The sequence below is a fragment of the Ruditapes philippinarum genome, unplaced genomic scaffold, assembly GCF_026571515.1.
Source record: "Ruditapes philippinarum isolate M1 unplaced genomic scaffold, ASM2657151v2 ctg436_1_1_1_1, whole genome shotgun sequence".
Taxonomy (NCBI): Eukaryota; Metazoa; Mollusca; class Bivalvia; order Venerida; family Veneridae; genus Ruditapes; species Ruditapes philippinarum.
The window spans coordinates 94,809-117,142 of NW_026856012.1; the positions used below are offsets into that span (position 1 = coordinate 94,809).

Here is a 22,334-nt window from a genome sequence, read left to right on the forward strand (position 1 = left end):
TTTTTTGCAATATGTATAAAGCAAAAAATATTGTGTAGCAAATCTGATAAATGTACGAAGATAAGTACCACATAGAATTGAATAGTCCGACTTCCAAAGACGGATTCGACAGAAAAAATTATTCTATAAAATACATTGCTTTTGAGCGTTTACCTTTGTAGGAACTATATCAAATAGAAAGATCATCAATAAAAATATGTTTTAATTTTCATTTCGTAATGTGATGCAATGTTTCACATGTTTATGACGTAATGAATAAACGAACATTCCGGAAATATAATTTCATTTCATTCTGCTAGTAAATTTTGAATAATGTCTTGAAAGTTATGAAAATTGTGTTTTTTGCAAAATCACAAACAATGTATTGATTTTAAATTTATTGTCTTAAAATTTAAGCAAAATTTTCAATTTGAATTAAGAAAAATGTTTTTTACTATTGAGTAAAAAAATCAAAAAATATTTTTGCTAACATAACATTTAAACTTTTTGCATACTTTAATATCAGAAGAAGCCCAAGTTGACTCTGTAACAGTAGTTATTCGCTTCGACAATGGATGCTGTGCCAAAGATGACGTTTTGTAAAGGGCCCTTTCACAAGTGGGGGAGATATGTCCAATAAAGAAGTTAATCAGGTACAAAAAAAGAGAAAAAACAAGAAGTAAGATTGATCTGAAAAGCAATTAAAAATGTATTAAAAAATTCAACCAGACCTCAATTATTTTTATTTTTTTTGCAATATGTATAAAGCAAAAAAAATATTGTGTAGCAAATCTGATAAATATACGAAGTTAAGTACCACATAGACTTGAATAGTCTGACTTCCAAAGACGGATTCGACAAAAAAAATTATCTTAAAAATTCCTTGCTTATGAGCGTTTACCTTAGTCTCAGATATCAAATAGAAACATTACGTAATAAAAATATGTTTTAATTTTTTTTTCGTAATGTGATGCAATGTTCACTTGTTTATGACGTCATGAATAAACGAACATTACGGAAATTTAATTTCATTTCATTCTGCTAGTAAATTTTGAATAATGTCTTGAAAAGTATGAAATTGTGTATTATTGCAATATCACAAAACAATGTATCTAGATTTTAAATTTAGTTGTCTATAATTTTAAGCAAATTTACAACTTGAATTTTGAACAATGTTAATTGCAGCTATTGTAGTAAAAATAGTCAAAAAGTGTCTTTTGCTAACATAAGCATTTTATGCAACTTTTCTTATTTTAAATATCAGAAGAAGCCGAAAATTGACTCTGCAAGCAGTAGTGATGATTCAGCTTACGGACAATGTCATGCTGTGACCAAAGATGACGATACTGTAAAAGGCCATCTTCACAAAGCTGGCGAGCATATGTCGCAATCAAAAGAAGTTAAACTGGTAAAAAAGCAAAAAAAAAACAGCATCGAGGAATGTTTCTGAAACTTAAAATGAATTGAATAACATAAATTTCAACCAGATCTTACTTTATATGTTGCATTAAGTATAATATGATAAAAACTTAAAAAAAATTGTTCTAGAAGTCTGATGAATTTACTAAATTTACTTAATTTAATAGTTTGACTTTAACGGATCGATAAAAATATCCTATAAAGTACTGTGCTTAAGAATTTTACGATTTATATCATATCAAAATATCAATAATTAATAAAAATTCTAAATTTTGTTTTGCAATATGTTTAAAATAACTATGAATAAGTACTAAATTTGATAAAATAACGAAATTGAATATTACACACAATTTAATAATGTGACTTATATAGATTCGAGAAAATATGTCATGAAAGACCTGCTAATAAAATTACCTGCTGTGGGCCAATGTCTTTAGAAAATATTGAAATGAAGAAAATGTTTATATAGTCTTATTTATCAAGGTAGCTAAAAGGAAGGTATTTATGATATTCAAAATTGGAACATTTTAAATTTTGCTGTTTTGGACGTTCTTCATACTATGTTCTTTATTTTTCTCTTGAAGCAAAAAATGCAATATGTAGCAGCTCTGTTTTCAGTAATGGAAAAATTAAATGTACTATTTATGCAATACAAGAACCTTAGAATCACATTTGACGACACTTCGTGTAAGCTGCAATCAGCAAAAGCCTGGAAAGCAAATGCCAAAAGCATAATAAAGGCATGAAAAGATAGAAAATCAAATGTGTGTGATCTTAAATGTATCATATCCTTACTTCAATCAGTTTCAGTTCTAGAAATGATTTCACGTTTTCTAACTCGAAACATTTTATTTTAGGCTTGGCAAGACAAAGATGCGAATGAAAACTGTGATGATGATGATGATGATGATGATGATGATGGCCCGGACATGAGAAAAATGGTAAGATATGGCACTATCAAAAATTAATAGAATAAAGGCAAACATTTTTAACTTTAAAAAGTGCTTTAATTTCATTGGAAGGCCAATCAATCGATTCAGGGTTTCCATAACAAGATCTTGCCGTGTAAGATTTGCAAGAATAAGAACGAATATCAACAAATTTGGGTGGGATCATGAATATAAGCAAAAAGCAAAAAAACAAGTAGATTCAGCATACCCTGAAAATTCGATTATAAGCCTGTCTCGATCATAAGCCACCATTTTCTTACAAAGAAAACGAGCTTGAATATTAGCCTGTCTGAAAAAAAGACTCTTGCCTATACATATCGTAAACAACCTATATATTAAACAAACAAGGTTAAATTTCTGGGGGAGGGGTTCTGATTAATAAAGGATACTTAGGAAATTTTTATTCTAAAAGAAAATCTGGAAAATATCACACTAATCCTTAACAATTATTTTATATTATATTTTATGGTAGTATATAAAAAAATATCACCGAAATAATTACATTAGAGTAACACCAGCGACTTACTGCCTTTTTAAATTGATATTTGTTGAACAACATGTAAAGCATTGTACTGATTTCTGTACTTCAGCGAAAAATAATATGTTAAAAGAATGTGCTTTTTCCTCTTACAAATATTTCTAAGCAGCAGTAGCTTAACCATATTCATGATAATTTCTTTAAATTCCGACTGAAATAATTTTTACAGAATTTTTTCACTAAGAATTTTTCAGCAAAGCTTATATTATACAAACAATTATGAGTCTAATTATTAGCATAATAAATGTTGCTATAGAGATATCAAAATATTTCGAAAATTGTCAAGTATTAATATAGATGTTTTCGAATATTATTTTTTGTTATTCAAACAATGTAGTAAAAACATTGTTTCTGGTTTTTGTTTTAGTAAACAGCCAAAAACAAGTTAGTCTCTGTTTGACACAATGTTATACATATTACCATACAAAAAGATATTCTTATCTCAGCTAAGATAATCCTTATTTCAAATGATATTTTTCTCAACTCTTTAGGGACAAAAATGGATTGCTTTTTTATATTCGTCCTTTATATTATTTTCAGACATGTATTTTCTTAAGGAATAACTTGCAGAACTCTCTTAAATATATCTACATTTATGATATCTTTTTAATTTAGATAAAAGAAAAAAGGTTTCGACGCGTAAAAAGGCACACTGTTATTATGAAATTAAAACAAATGTGTGCTTCGATGTATTGTATATAACAAAAATGATGCAAAATTGATTTATCGTACGTCAATAACAACCTTATTTGATGTATATTCTATAAAATTTATCTTTTATCATTTATTCTTAAATCTTACTTTTACCTTTAAATGACACCGACATAGACTATTTAGGACACTTTATTAACTACTATAACATTTAAGAAGTATATCTTATTACATATCTGTTATTTCATTAAAAGGAAAGTGTATAACGATAATGGTATTTTTGGTTCAGAAGCAATATCATTTACAATTGCTCTTTGCTATGGACATTTCAAAGTGTGAGAATTACAAATTGGGAATATAAGGATATACACATATAATAAATTGTTCTTTTGTTTCTGAAATATAATTGTGTTCAACTTTGACCATTTGACCTTAAATTTGTCAAAATATCAAGAACTAAACAGTTATTGTGGTTTTAACTATTTTATATCAAACAAAATTGGAACATGTTAATTGGAATTGGGTTTGAAAGGTAGAAAAAATATGTAATTGTAAGAGTTTACAAATATTTTGTCAGATTAAAATGTGTAATGATTAATTCATTAATTTTTGGTCAATAATACATGCATGTGTAGAAATGAATTGACATTTATTGATTTTAATAACAATTTTTTTTACTGCAACAATTCTAAATTTTATTAATACTGAATGTTACATAAACTCATTTATATAAAGGCTTTTAACAAGAATTTCATCAAATGTTAGAACAAATATTTTGTTTTTCTATTTCTATTCTCAACATACCTACTTAACCAGTGATGTTTTTATCTAAATGTTAATAATGCTGTTGGCACTCAAGAATTGGTATTAGTAATCCCCATGCACACTCAAGTGTCCGCCTGCGAAGGAGTTCTTCACTGCTAAACGCGAATTTATTCAGAAATATAAGAAAAAAAGTTCAGTAAAGACCGTTCACTGAAGAAATATTTATCTTAATGTGTAGGGCTTAAATGAAGAACATGTTTTCTGGTATGTTTCTTGTGGCAAAACCAATTTTTTTAAAAAAAACAATGCGATTCCTCACTTCGATTTCCCATAAATTTTCTTTTTTGTCGACTTCAAGCAACGATTTTCAAGTTTAAATTATAATATTTGCAAAACTTCTTGACTCATTTAAGTACCTTAAAATTGAAGGCATATTTGATGAAGAAACGTTTGTTAAGAAAATAATGACACTAAGATTGCCACGGTTGCTTACATAATCATAATTACCGGTCTTTCGGTTACATGCGAGGTCACTGTTTGGTTGCTTGAAATATCGTTTGCATTCTCTTGAATTGATGAAGAAGTGTCTCCTATTGAAGATATTTTTCAAGCACACGTGAAGATCCTTTGAAATAGTTATAATTTTGTAAAATGGGCCAATTATTCAAAATGCACACGACAAATTTTACTCGGAATTTAATCGGAAAAGATGTTGAATTATTATGCCTCTGAATAAGTGCAAAACAGTTGAAGCAACATTTATCAACTATATAATTAAATAAAGATATTACAACCCTAAAGAACACCAGCAAAAAAAATTTGACAAAGTTACTGTACGAATATTGAGTTATGGTCACTTTTCTCGGAATTAGGACCCTTTCATTATCTTCAATATAATCCTAATGAAATATGTTTTCACATAAATTTTTGTTTAGAAACAAATAACATCATTTACAGCCAACAATCCAAACAAGTAAAATGATTGTTTCTACTCAAAATGTATATGTATAAAATATGAATAAACGTAATAACCTACCCTACCCTTTTTACACGTGTTTGACATTTTCCTACTTAAAGAGCCTTATGAAAAATTCCCTAAAATTTATCAAAATGATGGGTTGTTTTCAGAGTTTCCTTAAATTTTCTCGAAGGTATATTGATTGATCTTATAAAATATTGTATATACTTTAACCGAGTGCTTTTGATTTTATTAGACTTTGAAATTATCAGGTACCAGATTTGCTATAAAATTTGCATTATTTAGCCAATAAAAACCTAAATTAATTTTAAAATTAAATACTTTTTTATTTCCAAAAAGGGATATGAGGGATACATTAATAATGTTAAAAGAAACAAATAGAAATGATTGAACCAACGCCCTAAAGTTTCAACACTGTTGTCCAATTTGAATACTCAAAGAGGAGGTAATAAATAAGGATGGTCATACCATTAATATGCATAAAAAGTAATGTGTACTAACGGGACTATGTCAAGGAGAAGTTTGATTTTCTTGAGTTGACATTGTCATAAACTATCGGAGTATTATTTCAATATTCAGATTTTCTTACTCTATTTGTCTAAAATGCTTAAATTAATATATTTTTAATCAATTTTACTACATATTTATTCTTATTTGATACTCATTGCTATAAGATATTTGGGCCTTCTGTGTGATATCAAATTTCAATGTTGAAGAAGGTACGTCATATTCTAATGTTTGCATGTACATAGAAAGTGTGTATGTAGTCTTATGTTATATGTAACCTAAGTCATCTTTGTGGATTCAATCAATGAATTGATAGATTGATTAATCAATCAATAAGAATTTATTGTGCTTCATTCCTATTAAATGATAATTAGATACATTAATTCACGAACGATTGAAAAAATGAACGAAAGAATGAACAAACGAATAATATTTTAATTTGGGGGTAGGGGGTTGTCCTCTCTGTAATTAGATATGAAGTTTATTTTGTTGTTGTTGGTTTTTTTGGTTTTGTTTGGGTTTTTTTCAACTAAAAATTTGCCAGGAGGTGTGGATGGTGAGTCCGTCTCACAACAAGGTTACATATTTTGTTTTTATATTAGAGAAATATTTTTTGTAATGATTTATTTCTTTATAACAGAAAGATATTCATAGACATAGGGGTCAGAAATCAAGTTCTGGTGAAAGTAGCGCACATCAGAGCCGATCTGGCGAAAGGCCTCGGTCGCATAGTAGAAAAGGGAAGAAAAAAGGCAAAAAAAGGAGTTCTGGGAAAAAAAAGTGTGGCAGTTTTTCGATGTAAAAAATGGAAACACATTTGCAAGAACAAAAACAGATGTAAAGTTTTCAATATTCATTGAATGCATTTTTTGTTCTATGTCTAAATTTCCAAACATAATGATAAAACTGCTGCTGTTAATTGTGTGTACATGCATAAGGAATTAATTTTATCGATTATTTGTAATAGATCTAATTAAATGGAGATTACAAAAGCTTTATTCAGCCATCTTGCACCTGTATATTTTGTCTAAAATACCTAAATTCAACAATTTATTATATAGTAGTCATTCTACTATGTATATTACTTGAGCCGATACTAAAGATCGGAAATTTCCGTATATAAGCTATGAGACCATAAACATATTCAACGCAGACTTTAATTTTCTTACTTTTCTATAATCATAACTTCGACAGCCATAACTCTACAGAAAAGACGGAAAACTCCTTTGCAAATCGTTAGCCGTTGAAAACTCTCTTGAACGAGTGTATATTTGAAATCTATGTATTCATACTTTTTGTGTCGCTCCAATAGGGATTACTTTTGTCGGCGGTATCGGCGTCACTTTAAGCTTTCCCGGAGCATAATCAGTCACAATTAGTCGGATTGACTTTAAACTTGGTATACATTCTTCTTATCATGACCCGAAGTGCAGTGCACAAGAACCGGTACTCTGCATTTATTATTTTAATGTTATTGCCCTTTGTTAATTTTCATTCTTATTTTTTGTCCAGGCCATTTCTCCTAAAGTATAAAAGCTATGGACATGAAACTTCATAGGATAATAGATCTCATTAAGAAAAATACAGTGCACAAGAATCAATACTCTGTGTTTCTTATTTTTTGAGTTATTATCCTTTGTTTATTTTCATACTTTATTTTTGTCCAGGCCATTTCTCTTAAAGTATAAAAGCTATGGACTTTAAACTTCATAGGATGATAGATCCCATTAAGAAAAAGTGCAGTGTACAAGAACCGGTACTCTGCTCTTCTAATTTTTGAGTTATTAGCCTTTTATAATTTTCATACTTTATTTTTGTCCAGGCAATTTCTCATGAATTATTAAACCTATGGACTTGAAATTTCAAAGGATGATAAATATTATTGATAAGAAGTGCAATGCATAGAAACTTCTGCTCTGCATTTCTTATTTTTTGAGTTATTGCCCTTTGTTAATTTTCATATTTCTTTTTTGTCCTGGCCATTTCTCCTATTCTATATTGTTCACAAGGCGACACATCTGACTCGCGGAGTTCTAGTTGTATTCTTATATTTTATCCGTTTCATGAGCGTAAGGTTTTTATTTTGTTTCAAAGACCACTCATTAAATTTTTCTCAGATATATTCCTAATACTCGATATACCCATCATATTTAAATGTTGTACAAATCATCCTAGACCTTAATGCCGCTATAAGTAGATTAACACTAGGTTTGATTCGCTGAATCTGTACATATGTATAAGTTATATTCAAAATAGTCTATTGAAATTCAATGTTACAACATTAAAGTATCCTAATGATTTCACTGCATGCACGCTTTAATAACATTATGTATATAATTATTGAAGACACATTGTAAATGTTTTTCTTCTGATAAATTCTCATTGAAAATGATCTTCGTGATTCACACAAACAGCGAATATTTTCAGAGTAATCACAAGAAGTGCGTATCACCTAGGGATATTGTTTGTATGTTGTATTGTTCATTCTATAGTCTTGAAATCAATAGGTATAACCCGTGTATGTATACAAAAGACCATGTAAATGTTAACATATGCAGTTACAAATAAAACAGTGCAACTGGCTGAATGTTTATAATTTTTTATTTTAATTTTTTTTTTACATCACGTTACATTTACAATACATCTATCGAATAATTTAAATCGTTCTTTATAAAATATATTAAACGTAAAATGTTGGTAATTATGCGTATTTATAATCTATAAAAAGCAATTTTTTAATCATTAAAAATATACTGGTTTATTAACCTTTGTTATCCATTTTTACCATTAAAAGAGTTGGTAAACACTTAAATAGCTAATTTTTCATGTTGGTTTAGAAGACTTTGTACAAAGCTGACAACATTTATCTTTCTTTAAGTCAACTCCGAGTAAAGACTTGCTTGAATAAGTATCTGTACTGAATGAGTATCATATCCTGTTCACTTTTAAACATGTTCTATTTCAAAAACGGACTTGAACAACTTCCACCTTTAGAATTATTTATTATCAATCATCGGGTTTATGAGATGAAAACATTGCAATCCTTCAGCCGATTAGATACTACACTTCATACGAAGCTTGTTTAAATTCTTGATATTTTAGATAAAAATACAAGCACCACATGAGTTAACCCATTACTTCATATAGACTTATTTTCACGCCTTTTCATTCCCCCTTTTAATGCCTCAAATAGTGAAAAAAAATGCCCTATTTAGACCCCAAACACATGTTTTCGTTTGAAAAATGGCGTTAAAAAAGTGGACACTTTTTCGGCGTCATCCCCTATCAAACAGTTACATCAAGAAAATTCTGGACTCACGCGAGGCTTAAATAGCTTCAGGTCGACCTTAAGGTAACGTGTAACCAACCCTGAAAAGCCTTTGACGGTATTTCAATTCATTGAGAAGCTGCAACACTTAAAATTTCAGTTTTGATTGAAAAATCAACGCAAAGTAGTAATTTTCGGTAATTTTGAGATGTCTCCACGTTGTCATGGTAACAGGAAATTTAGGATTGGGTATGCAGTTACAAAGGCTATAGTCCATTGAACATTTGTGCAAAGTTTGAACAGTACTGAAGCTTTTTTTATAGTTTCATAGCAATTTGAACTTGTAACAAGAGGCTTTTTAATGAAAACAGACATTTCTAACAAAATGCTCATGAATAATGGGTCAAAATATCAAAAGAATAAGTTGACAAGCAAAAGAATGTGACTGTTACTTTAATTTCCGCAATCAATGTTTTTTCTTTCCTCATTTACGGTATTCTCAAAGAAGGTTCACAAAAAGAAACGCTTATTAATGCATTTCTTAAAATAACTCCTGTGGTGAATTTTTCAACACAGTTTTATCACGTTTTATTTTGTTTTTCAAATGACCTTCACGTTCATGTCAATGTTACTTAAAATAGGAAGGTTGCCCAAATTTTATTTTGCCCAGCTACGCTATACTTCCACAATACAACGTAGACAAAACTATGGTGGCTGGTTTGTGTCATTTATATTTTCGTCCCCGCCAAGTGAAAAGTCGTGAATTTACAAGTCAATTTGGCGGGGCCGCGGAGCAAAAACAGGCTTATAAGCGGGGACGCGGGTGAAGTTAAATAAGTTCGCCGCCCGAACGCGCAGAGCATGATTAAAGAAAAAGAACGGCTTGGGCGCAGTGCACGCTATTTGGCGGGGCGCGGGCTAAGTTTAATAAATAAGCAAATTAGCGTGTTTTCATCCCGTGACCCCGCCAAGCGAAAAGCCGAGAATTAACAAGTTAAATGGCGGGAAGTTGAGCGACAAAACGCTAATTAGCGAGGGCGCGGGGCGAAGTTTGATAAACAAAACGTCGCACAGCGACCCCCTAATAAGCGTGTTTTCATCCGCTACTTCGCCGAGCGAAAAGTCGAGAATTAACATGTTAAAATGGTTGGGGCGCGAAGCGAAAATATTAGCGAGCGTTTATAAGCGTGTTTTGCTCCGCGACCCTGCCTTTTTATTTTTTAAATCTTGCTCCACAACCCCGCGGGGCGGAGTTTTTTAACTTCGCCCCACGCCTGCGTTAATTAGCGTCTTTTTGCTCCCCGTCTCCGCCATTTAACTTAGTTAATCATCTGTTTTCTTGGCAGGGTCGCGGGGCTAAGACACGAATGGCACAAATGACTATTATCTATTTTCTATCTCTTGTTTTCGGAATCAATTTTAAGATTTAGAAAACAACATGCGTGAATGTGTAACTCATACCTTTTTTCTGATCGTATAAACAAGTTTTTATCACTATTTCACATATATAATGATAATGGTGCAATATACCATGAATGTTTATCTCATGTTCTTCTTGTTATATGGTATCATATGATATGTAAATGGTATTTCATATATGACATTTTAATTGGCCCGAGTTGTGTGTATATGAAAATAGAATTATGTGGTATGTTAGGCACTTACATGCTATTTTAGCACATACACAGCAGTAATGGCTTTGTGTAACATGTAAACCATTATCATGGTATTGCGTAGCATGTGGTATGATAATGGTTTTTAATTGCAATTTTAACATGCTGATGTATAACATAGGTGCCTTGCAAATATAATTCAGTAACATAAACATGGCCTGATGATGGATTTGTGTATATTGAATGGCTTGTAAATGTTACTGCGAAATATGTATAACATGATGATGGTAGTGTACATAGTGTCAACATTGTTGATGGTACTGTGAACGTTATTTTTGTTTTTGTTTGTTTGTTTCATTTTACGCCTTTTCCCAACAGTATTTTAGTCATATAGGCGGGTAGTTTCTTAACTCATATAGGCGGGTAGTTTCTTAACTATCGTTCCTGGAGAGTTACACCAGTACTAGACTACCTTCCTCCATGCTAAACTACCAAAGCATCTCCCGGGATCGAACCAACGCCAGAGAGGTAACTGGATAAGAAGTCATCGACTCTTACCCCTCGACCACGGAGGCGGTTCTGTATATTAATGGAATGTTTATAATTTTGTGTATGTATGATATGATATTGATATTTTACAAAACTTCTATTTGCCGATGGTTTTATGTTATATCACGTGATGACCGATATAAGAAAATGTAGACATGACCATGTTTTAAATGTTGATATACTTATATTTATATGTCGTTCATGACAATATATTATATGCAAGAATCCTTTACTGTCAAACATTTTCTAATATCATTTTAATTTACCTTGTTTTTCTTTGTTCAACATCCTTAACAAAATGATCTTTAGTTCATCAGATCACGACCTACTTATAGAATTATTATCCACGCTTTTTTATATTAATGTAATTATGAACTAGTTTGAGAGACTATTAATTAATATCTGTCTCATTTCTTGGAATCAATTTTAAGATTAAAAAATTTTGATGTGTAACTCATACTTTTTCTGATCGTATAAGCAAACCGTTTTAACTTAAAATAATCAAAACGTTTATCATTTTATTAAAATTTAGTACAACAGACAAACTATCGTCCCAACCAATAAATATGTTTTCAATTCATATCCTTTATTTTTCAGATTTTTGTTACACGCTCATAAGCTTTCATAGCTTTCTGCCCAATCCCAAATGTATTGTGTAAATATTGTTCATCATAATGAAAATATATCGAATAAAATATGTTTAAACCAAATCAGCCACCATACAAAAACGAAACCAGACTAGGGACTACGTAGGTACTTGACAGCTGATTGAGTTATACAAAAAAGCAAGGTACTCTTTATATTGCATAGATAAGCTGAATACAATCGTCGTTAAAAGGATTGTAACTTAAAGAATGTATTTAAGTTGGTTTGACAAGTTGCCAAGAACGTATCCCTTGCCAAGTTTATATAAACAGAACATTTAAGATTTGGTGTTTTCCGGTGCTAACGTTTTGCCATGTCAGACTTTGTGATTTTTTGGGTCACGCGCAAGTTTTAGTAATTTTATATCACTTTTTTTCTTTTCGGATAAACATTTATCATTGTGGAAAAGAGGATTGTGAAAGGGCAATTAAACGTGAATTATTGACAGACTTTGCTACGGTGGCATAGAATTGACATGCACATTTTTTAAATGACAATTTTCTTTTGTTATCTCGTTCCAAAGTGTGAACGAGATTTAAAAAACAAAAAGAAGTGAAGTTTATATAGTATAACGTTTGAAAAAAGAGTAACGTAATATACAAAACAACCATGTCATAGAAACGAACAGTGCATGTTAGTTCTGCCGAGTAAAAAACTTTATTTCTCCTTGGAACGAGTTAACTTTGTCGTGGGAACGACACGACATAGATTATTTCGTTCTGATGAATTATAGAGCCAACTAATTTTAAGACCGAAAAAGTCGTTAATTATAAATTATGTACCTCAGTCTTGCTGTATTAGTTCAATCAGTAATTTCAATGACATGGTGGTTAAATTCTGTATCGTAAACTGTTTGACATAGAATATTTCAAACATTACCTTTACGGTTTATAAAGACGATATTTACAAGTACTATTGCATGTATTTAGATAATTATATGCTACGTTGAATGTTAAAGGGACTCCACTGAGGTTTAAAATTTGAATTTCTTACATAATTGAGCTGGTCCCCTTTAAACAGAAATATATGCAAAGATAGTTAAGAAATATACTTTGAAATAAATTGTAAATCGTATTTTTATGCCTTTTTAGCCCGTTTTCGGTGAAAAGCGTCTAAACGCTTTTCATTTTGGGTCGTTTCTTTACAATTTGAATAATTATTCTGAAAAAAAAACAAGTGCGCGAATGATCTTAAATTTTGCACAAAGATTAGTGGTCTATGCTTACATTGAACGAAACATTTATATGGAAAAAATTGTTAAGTCCCACCATGTCAAAAAACCTCAGTGGAGTCCCTTTAGATAGACTATAGCTAGCTTGGCTCTCGCTACTTCGATATTTCTTTATGTTCATCAGAAATTAACAAGTGACAAAATACTCCATGTTTCTGAAATCATTGACATATTCAAAATCTTAGTAAAAATATTTTTAATGAGAGTAACACGCCAGTTGATTGGCTGACATAGCTACATGTAACATGCATCGTTCAGTTTTTTTTACATATTTGAAAACTCTTTTCTTTTTAATTGCATTATCTTATTCCCACGAGTTATTCGTTCCCACAAGATACTATGTCGTAAGCTATAGTAAGTATCTAGAGGGAACGAGATAAAAAATCAATTAAAAAATAATTTGCATGTCACCTCTGTGCCACCGTTCATTGCTAATTCTAACCCTTGAAAAATTATAAATCATAAATAATTACCACGGTGGTTGTTAAAATTTATTTTGTAAATGTTTTTAAGCAGTGGTTTATGACAATGATGCATTGGTAGAAGAAACGTATTTAGGGCAATTTGAACTGTGAAACAGAAAATTCCTAATATTTATTTAGCTTTCGCATTCGCATGGTAAATTTTATTTACCTAATTAAAGAATAAATAAATATAGGTAAAGTCATTTCGCGAACTTTTATTTATCACACAAAGATACCCTCAAAATATGGTTTTAATCATAATGTCATCAAAAGCTACACTTTTTGCTATCTGTATGTATAGAATTATCATTTGCTTACGTATCTACTGTTCTGGAAGGAGTTGTGTTGAACTGAAAACCAATGCCTGATCAAGATAGCTTTAAAGTATGTATTTAAATTTGTGACACATTAAGATTCCATGCCTCATTGTAAAATAATATGCGAGGCAAGAGCTGTTTTGCTTGCAAGTTAATTTATGTTAATGTAAGCTTTTATTTGCCCTTTTTATTCTTTTTAATTCATTGTTGTATATAAACCGGAGTGAAGAGATGAATTGGATGTTTTAAAATTCATTCCGTTGGATGAAAAGGCGAAACTTTAGCATTTATACATTCAAAGGCCTTGTCCAGTATGTGGTGTGTGGTGCTCCATTCACTCTTTAATATACTAGCGTTCTAATACTTTGTTTTGTTTGTACATTTAAAACGTCATGGCTTTTTAAATCATTATAAATGATAGAACAAACTCAAGCTCTAAAAACTGCAGTGTCTCAAAATAACCGAAAAATGAACATAAACAAGTCAAAACTAATTACGTTACGTCAATTTCTTTAAAATAGATTGAAAGGCCTTGGTTATATATATCGCTGCCAAAAAAGGAAAAGTGCATCGAGCTGTGTATGGCAGGGCATGCATGAAAAAGTTTCAATTGTCTTTATATGCTTATATACATGTATAATAAAATGGAAAGTCCCTATATTTTCCATGTTGTAATGATTTATTGTCTCAATAAAGAATGACGTAAAACGTGTACATGTCAGCTGAAAGAACAAAAGGAAAAATACTATTAATTGAGAAAGTCAAGACATTCTTTTATAATCTTAATCTTAAACGCTAGAAAAAAAGTGGTTTTTAATCTTAATAGATTAAATGCAAGGTCTACAACGATGGCAATGAAACATGCAGTTCGCTTCTATTTCGGAATCGTTGTAATCAATGGTAAGTTTATGTTTTTTGCTGTTGACTTTTTAAAGTCATTCAACCTCATACTTCTAACGATCGCAACTTTTCAAATCTAAAATAATGTAAACCTTAACCATAAGAGCAAAAGAGAGATTATATCTCTTTTTTGGAATTGCTCAAATAGTGACCTAAGATTTCCTTTTTCGTATTGTGACTGTAATTTTATATTACTATTTTGATTTTGAATTTATATCATGTATATGGAAATGCTGCTTTTCTGATTCATTGCCATAAGACGATACACATTGCCTACGAAACAAATTTCAAAATAGATTAATTAGATTTAAAAATAATAATAATGATATTGCTGAGTGACTGAATGTTAAGAAACTCAAGACAGATCCATTGAAACTTATATTTTTAAACATGGTTCGTACGCATACAGTTACAATGTACTTTAAAACATTTTGAAAAGTATTCTGTGGTTTTCAATTCAACGAATGTTGAACGTGTGTTTCAAATTTCTGCCTCATATTTATTGTTCTATGCTTACAAAAACCGATGCGAGTGGAATTAGTGATGGGCACTTTTAAACAGATGGAAATTCGATCCTACATTATCGAAATTTTAATATACACATTGTAATTTTTTGCGTGACATGCTGCAGACGCATTAAGATAGCCAGTTTATTACTGTTATGTAGGGAGGAGAACGTTTGTTATAACGCATATTTATCATGACTGTTATAAAAACAATGAATCATCGTATGCGAAGGGGCGTCCATAACTGTGGGGGTTCGATACCCGCTAGGGACTACGGCTTTTTTAATGTGAGGAAGCTATCTAGTTCGCTTACGGAACGTGATTACCAATGCGTGCCTGAAATTATGCAAGGAGGGCGCCTTAGGTCTTCTTCTACCTATAAAACTGGCCTCTTGCCGTGGTGTTGCGACATAAAACATTAACAAAAAATTGCGATTGATGCTGTGTTTTTTATTTCGATATCAACAGTTTTAAATTTATAAGCGAAAACCCCGTCAAGAAACCTCTAGGACTAAGTTGTTTCAGTCAGACATTGACTCGGAATCAATTAACTCGGATTGCAGTGGATTTTAGTCCTAACAAAGACTATGAGAAAACTATTCAGCTAAAAGCCTATCTTACGGAGGGCCACTAATTTGTAGTTTATTCAGGCGCCAGGACATTCCCACAATATTGAAGGGCACCTGAGATTCTATAATCATATGACCATAACAATGTGTTTGCGAATTTTAACCCCACTTAATGATGGCTACGATTATGATGATCATGATGATTCAAGCATGATTAATAATAATTTGTGTTTTGGATTTACGTTACGTTAACACTGTATAGTTCATATGGCGACTTGACAGCTTTATTGGTGGAGGAAGACCGCAGGTGTCCCTTCTTGCATTATTTCAGGTACGAACGGGAATAGTAATAATAGTAAACAAAAATGTAAAACAAGCATAAATGTGAGTTTAAGATTGTTCGGGTTATCAATAAGAAAATAAAGAAAAAAATATTTTAAGATAACGTGAAAGTGAACTTCTTTGTCCGTTTCTTTTTAAATGAAGTATTAATCTTTTGGCAAATAATATGATTTAAAGAAGGAATTTCTTGTATTGTTTACTATTGGCCTTTTGTTTCAGAGTGATTGACAATAGTATAAATAAATTTAACCATTACAATAAATGTTATATTGGCACTCACTTCCGGGAGCGTTTAAAGTTACACAAGAATAAAGAAGACTATTTGTTCGCAAAACTGCTTTATTTAAACCTTAAAACCATAAGACTGAATAAGTGTTATGTTTTTTTCTTCTGTTATGAATATGGTTATGTATAGTGAGAGGGGTCTTGTGTAAGTTGAAAGTCATTAGATAGATCAATTGCTTATAGATTTTATGCGTTGTACTGAAGTAACGCTTTCAACAGTATTTTGATCTAAATGGCATTAATGCAAATTGAGCTATGATCTGGCATAAATCTGGTTATGATCTTCATTTTGTGTGTAGTGTACAAGGTATTTGATATGAATTTTATTGATGATTTTCGTGTTTACAGTCGTTCGAACGACCGGGAATAAACTACCAGAGCCTTTGATACGCTATGACAACCACAACTCGGTATGTTATGGTCCTGGAACACACGGACAATTACGGCCTTCCTGTCCAAATACCGATTCTGTGATCGCAATACAAGGCCTAAAAGTTGGCGCAAAACCATTATCAAAAAACTGTCCGAGCAGTGTTACCGAATGGACGAATCATACCGGAAGTTACCTTGTTGATCATTCAAACATATCTGTAATTCTCGATGAGACTGCCTGTTGTCTACCAGACGAGATTGAGGATTGTTTATTTGATTATAATTACACAAAGTGAGTTATTAAAGTATTTCTAATAATGATTGGTAATTACTACTTGTACTGTGTAGTTGATTTGTATTGTGAAATTTCCTTGTTCCGATATATCAAACTCAAGTGCGTAACGTTTATATATAGTAAATTGGTACTTAATAGTATGACTTGTCACAGAATGATAATTTCATGAATTTTCATCTCTTATCTTTTTTTAATCTCATTGATAAATTTTACGAATATGCTATTTTAAGCTCTGGTCTAGATCACTATTATCATAAAGGCTCCTCTGGCTATACAAAGAGCAGGCCAAATATGGAAGTATCATGGCAGTCAACAAATTGCAAAAACGCTTCTTTGTATCCAGCTGGTACTAATTATATGGTTATGGATTACTCGTGTATTGAGCGTTAGTATCTTATCCAATAAAAACATATGAATAGATATGCGTCGAATTTCAAACTATTGTATTTGTACTTAAAAAATGTGTCGTTTACTTTATTTAAGTAGCATTCAATTGATAAATTGTTGAAAAAAACTAAACTGATTAAGACTAATATTAAATATACGAGACAGAGATTTTACTGTTTATATTTGTACTTTAAAAAATTATTTGTTTTTAAAACAAGAATGAACTTTAGAAAAACAAATGCTCCTTTGTAATTAAAATTTGCATAGGCTTAACAACAGCTTTTTAAACATCTGAATTTAGGTAACAGAATTGGTGACATGTGCTCAAACAAAACTTACAATGTAACGAGCGGTGCATTCTATTTGACCAATACTGACTATCCGAAAAGTGTTGTTTCAACTATTGCTTCCTGCGAGTGCCAAATCCAAACTAACGGCACAAACATTCAATTTTATTCTGTTGACATTCGACCAGGGATGCATGGGGACATATGTAAACAAGGTGTAAACATTACTGATTCTAATGGAGTAACCACGTGGAATTGCAAAGAAACTCCGCTGTTTAATATCACAGAACTTACGAAGGGTCATTTAATAACAGTGAATCTAACAAATGATCTAGAAGAAGATGGGGGACACATTTTTATGGGATTTTCCGGTTGGTAATTATGCGTTTCTAAAATATTTGTCCAAATATAACCTAGTTACAATGATTTGAATTAATCTTTTAAGATTATTTACCATGTATAGATCGACCAAAACTTATGTGCAGAAAAAATATCATTTGCTTTCTCCGCTTTTCAAAAAAAAATATTTTTAAATTTAACAATGTTTAAAAAAATATCTTAAATGAAAATCAATTAAACGCTTTTAATTCAAATCAATATATTTCTATTTTTCTGATTTCAATATCTCTTATATGTAAAAAGTAATACATATATTGATTCTGTAGGTGTGGGCAGTGAAATGCTCACAGTTTCGTGCTCTTATGAAATGAAACATGAATCGCCAAAGCCAACAAGTACAGCGACATTAAATACATTGCAACCCACCGAAAGTGTTTCCATTAAGCATACATCTATGTCGATATTACAACCAAGCGAAACAACAACCAGACATACACCGACTTTCCAAACAAGTGAAAGTTTGTCAATAGCCCAATCATCAATTGTTTATACTGTCAATAGTATTTCAACGTTGACTTTACAAACTAGCGAAGGGACATCGGCGTTTCATTCGTCAATTTCGCAATATAGCGAAAGTAACCCAATATTACATACAAGTTTGCAGTCAAGCAGACGTTCGTCGGCATCAAGTACAACAACTTTGAAGTTTAGCGAAAGGAAATCAGAAGTATTGCCGACAAAGGTATCAACTATCGACGAGACAATGACAAGATATACGCCGGACGTTCCAAATGACGAGAGTGTATCGACACTAAATTCATTTGCATTACAAAGTAGTGAAATAACTTCAACAATGCAGCAACTTACATCACAAATTAGCAAAGGCACAATAGATCAAGCCACATTTGAAACTTGGGAAACTACATTTAAAGTGCAACAATCAACAAAAGAAACAATTTTACCAACAAGTGCAAATTTTAAACATTCTACACTACAATCAAACACAGTTATGAAAACACACAGTCAAATACATTTACAAGATAGTTTAATCACACAAACAGAAAGAGAACGTTCCTTATCATCTATAATGACTTCAACTGCAATACAAACAGCACATGTAGTATCTCATAAAAGAACAACCTTGAATTCTATCCAAAAATCATCTTTTGTGCAAAATACACTTTTCCCGACCAGTTCAGTCATAGTAATAACAGATAAATATACACCATCCCTGGGATTAAGCTCATTCATTAGTAGTTCTTCAGGTGTGTCTACTTCAAGTACAGATACTAGTGCAACTTCAACGTCATCATCATCAGGCTTAAGTATCAACCAGTCAGTCGTTAATAAAGAACGTAAGCATTTCATTTTGATTAAGAAACAAACGAGCCGAGTCTACGACAAAACCAACATAATGGGTTTACGACCAGCATGGATCCAGACCAGCCTGCGCTTCCGCGCAGTCTGATCAGGATCCATGCTGTTCGCTATCAGTTCCTCTACTTGCTATAGGATTTGTAAGCGAACAGCATGGATCCTGATCAAACTGCACGGATGCGCAGGCTGGTCTGGATCCATGCTGGTCGCAAAAGCACTATGTTGGTTTTGTCATGACGCGGCTCAAATCATCGTTTGATTCCTAATTTGACTGTATAATGGCACAATTACATAGATATATAAAAATATATTTCGTTGAAGCCTCTGTTTAAAAGTATTGTCTGTTACAATGAATAATTGATTAAATAACTATTATATAATAAGGAGAATGTTGTCAGTTGTGTTTCTAGCTCTCGTACGATTTACAAATAATAATAATATATTTCCGAAATTTGTTATCAAATAGTGTTCTCTTATTATAAATATTATATATTAATTTGTTGTTTTTTTATATATTTTACAGCAAAGTATGTCATCATTGTACTTATCGTCTGCATGGTAATTCTGCTGAGTGTTGTTATATTAGTTATGATAACAATAATCATGCATTTTAGAATGTCTAGAAGACAAAGGGTGAGTACTAGTAATTTCTCTTTTCCTAAATATAAAACATTCATTTTCTTAGATGTTTCGTTAGCTGTAAATATATCTTATCTCAAAGATGATAAATCAAAATATGTTATGGTCAATTATAATAGAGATGAATTTGTAGACAATGACAGACATAAAAGAAATAATTAAGCTGCATGATATAATAGCTTAAAAGATATAATTCTTAAATTTGATAATTTGAGGGTTTTCAAAACATAGTTTCGTATATAAATATATTTCGCTCATACAACACACTGATTTATCAGTTCATCAATGTCTGATGAATTTAAATGAATAATGTCTTTTATATACATGTAATAATAAAATATCTTAATCTTAATTTCAGGCCGTAGGTATAGAAGAGGGTGCTGAGTTACAGAACATAAATGTAGTACATCGTGGAAATAGACAAGCCATTAATGTTCAGAGAGTTAGCAGAATGCACTTTTTTGAAAATGTAAATGAAAATGAAGTGAATAATGATGACAGTGGCACGATGAGTGACGAAAGTACAAGTGGTGCTGACAGCAATACTAACATCAACAGCGACCATCACGAGGACACAGACAACACAGACACCAATGCTAGCAGCATACACATTCATCACGAGGACACAGACAACACACACACCAATGCTAGCAGCATAGGCGATCACAACGAGGACATAAACAACACAGACATCCATTCTAACAGCATTGGCGAATATCTCGAGGAATCAAACAACACAGACACAGATTCTGACAGCACTGGCAATTTTAACGAGGAAACAAACAGCACAGACACTGATCTGGAACCTAATGATGACAATTATCATGCAAAAACAAACAATGAACTTCATTTAAACCATTTTTCTTCAAATTTCGATAGTAAATTAAAATGTATTCAAAAAAAGAGTGCAAACAATTCTCATGTAGAACCTGGTTATAACATAAGTCAGGAGGCAAGTAATTAAATTATATTATTCTAGTGCCGTGATAGTTTCAATGAATTAACACTTCGCTGAAGATTAAGTCATGTTTAAATTTCGGATCAGCTTTAGATTTGTCGATTTTTAATTTGTAGATATTATAGTAAGTGGCATCCTGAAATACGGACAGAAATTGTGATCTAGAACATAAAGAAATATTAATCTATGTAGAATTATTTCGTGAAAAAAGTAGAATATATTGTAAATAAAAGAATTAGACTGCGATATGCAACCGATGCTAATAATAAGATTTCGAAATTAGCTCAAATAGTCATGTACATCACACACATGGCGGCTGAAGAAAAGGCGACTGTATTCGGACAAATTTTGCGACAACTATGAAAAATGCCTCGTTTTATTTATCTCAGTATTGTTATGTTTACCCTTGTTTCTAGCGCATTAGGTTTTAAAATTGGTCATACTAAGACGGTGTTAGGGTAATGAGGGATGTTGCGCCTTATCTCATCTCTCATGAACAGACACAGTCATGGAGAGTCTGAAATTTCGCCCTTTTGTTTAAGTTTTAGATGCTCTCGATGGGTTTCACCTTACATATTTTTGTTCTTCTTCTACTAAGATAATATATAAAACAGAGGTTTTTATTAATGTCTCCGATTTTCAATCGAAATTATTGTGTCAAAAGCAAGTTAGTGTTCATTTTAACAACGAAAGTAAAATTTCATTAAATGAAGTTAAATAATAACAAGCTAATGATTTTTATTGAAATACTCGTAGAATTTTTTTTAATAGCACAAATGATTATTCTTGATATTCATTTAATTTCATAGTGAATTTAATTGTATGCAACCTTTTTAATATTTCTAATATAGGAGGAAGGGTTGTAATCCTTCCTGTACTTGGATAGGAAGATTCATCTCTGACTAGAAAATTTATCAGGAAAGCGTTTGTATCCGTAAAGCCTTGACGATTTGTTCGATATGGATGATAACAAAAATGACACATATCTTGTACTGATATTATATAGCATCTGTCTTTAATGCCTTATTTATTTCTTCATTTCAGAACGATATTCATTTTCACGAAAATGAAGTACATCAAATAATGAACAGATATATTTCCTGTAAAAGTGGTGCGAAGCCGTGCAGATCTCGCAAAAGGCCAGGTATTCACAGGAAAACTAGTAAGAAAAAGACATTACCGTTGAAGAGACAACGATCTGTA

At 31.4% G+C, this 22,334-nt stretch overlaps 1 protein-coding gene across 5 annotated transcripts in view; it reads left to right on the forward strand.

Annotated features, from left to right (window-relative positions):
• The window catches only part of LOC132745112 (mucin-3B-like), a 39,918-nt gene extending 18,767 nt beyond the window's left edge, over positions 1-21,151 (forward strand). For 2 of the 5 annotated variants that reach the window (XM_060733940.1, XM_060733938.1), the window contains exon 10: positions 1,244-1,721. In XM_060733940.1, the coding sequence (XP_060589923.1) occupies positions 1,244-1,429 (186 nt within the window). In that variant the 3' untranslated portion in view covers positions 1,430-1,721. Of the gene's footprint in view, positions 1-1,243; positions 1,723-14,565; positions 14,776-16,825; positions 17,142-17,374; positions 17,530-17,832; positions 18,190-18,483; positions 19,513-20,057; positions 20,168-20,531 lie in introns of those variants that run through there. The other 3 variants (XM_060733937.1, XM_060733936.1, XM_060733939.1) reach the window with 3 other exon arrangements.
• The last annotated feature ends 1,183 nt before the right edge of the window (positions 21,152-22,334 follow it).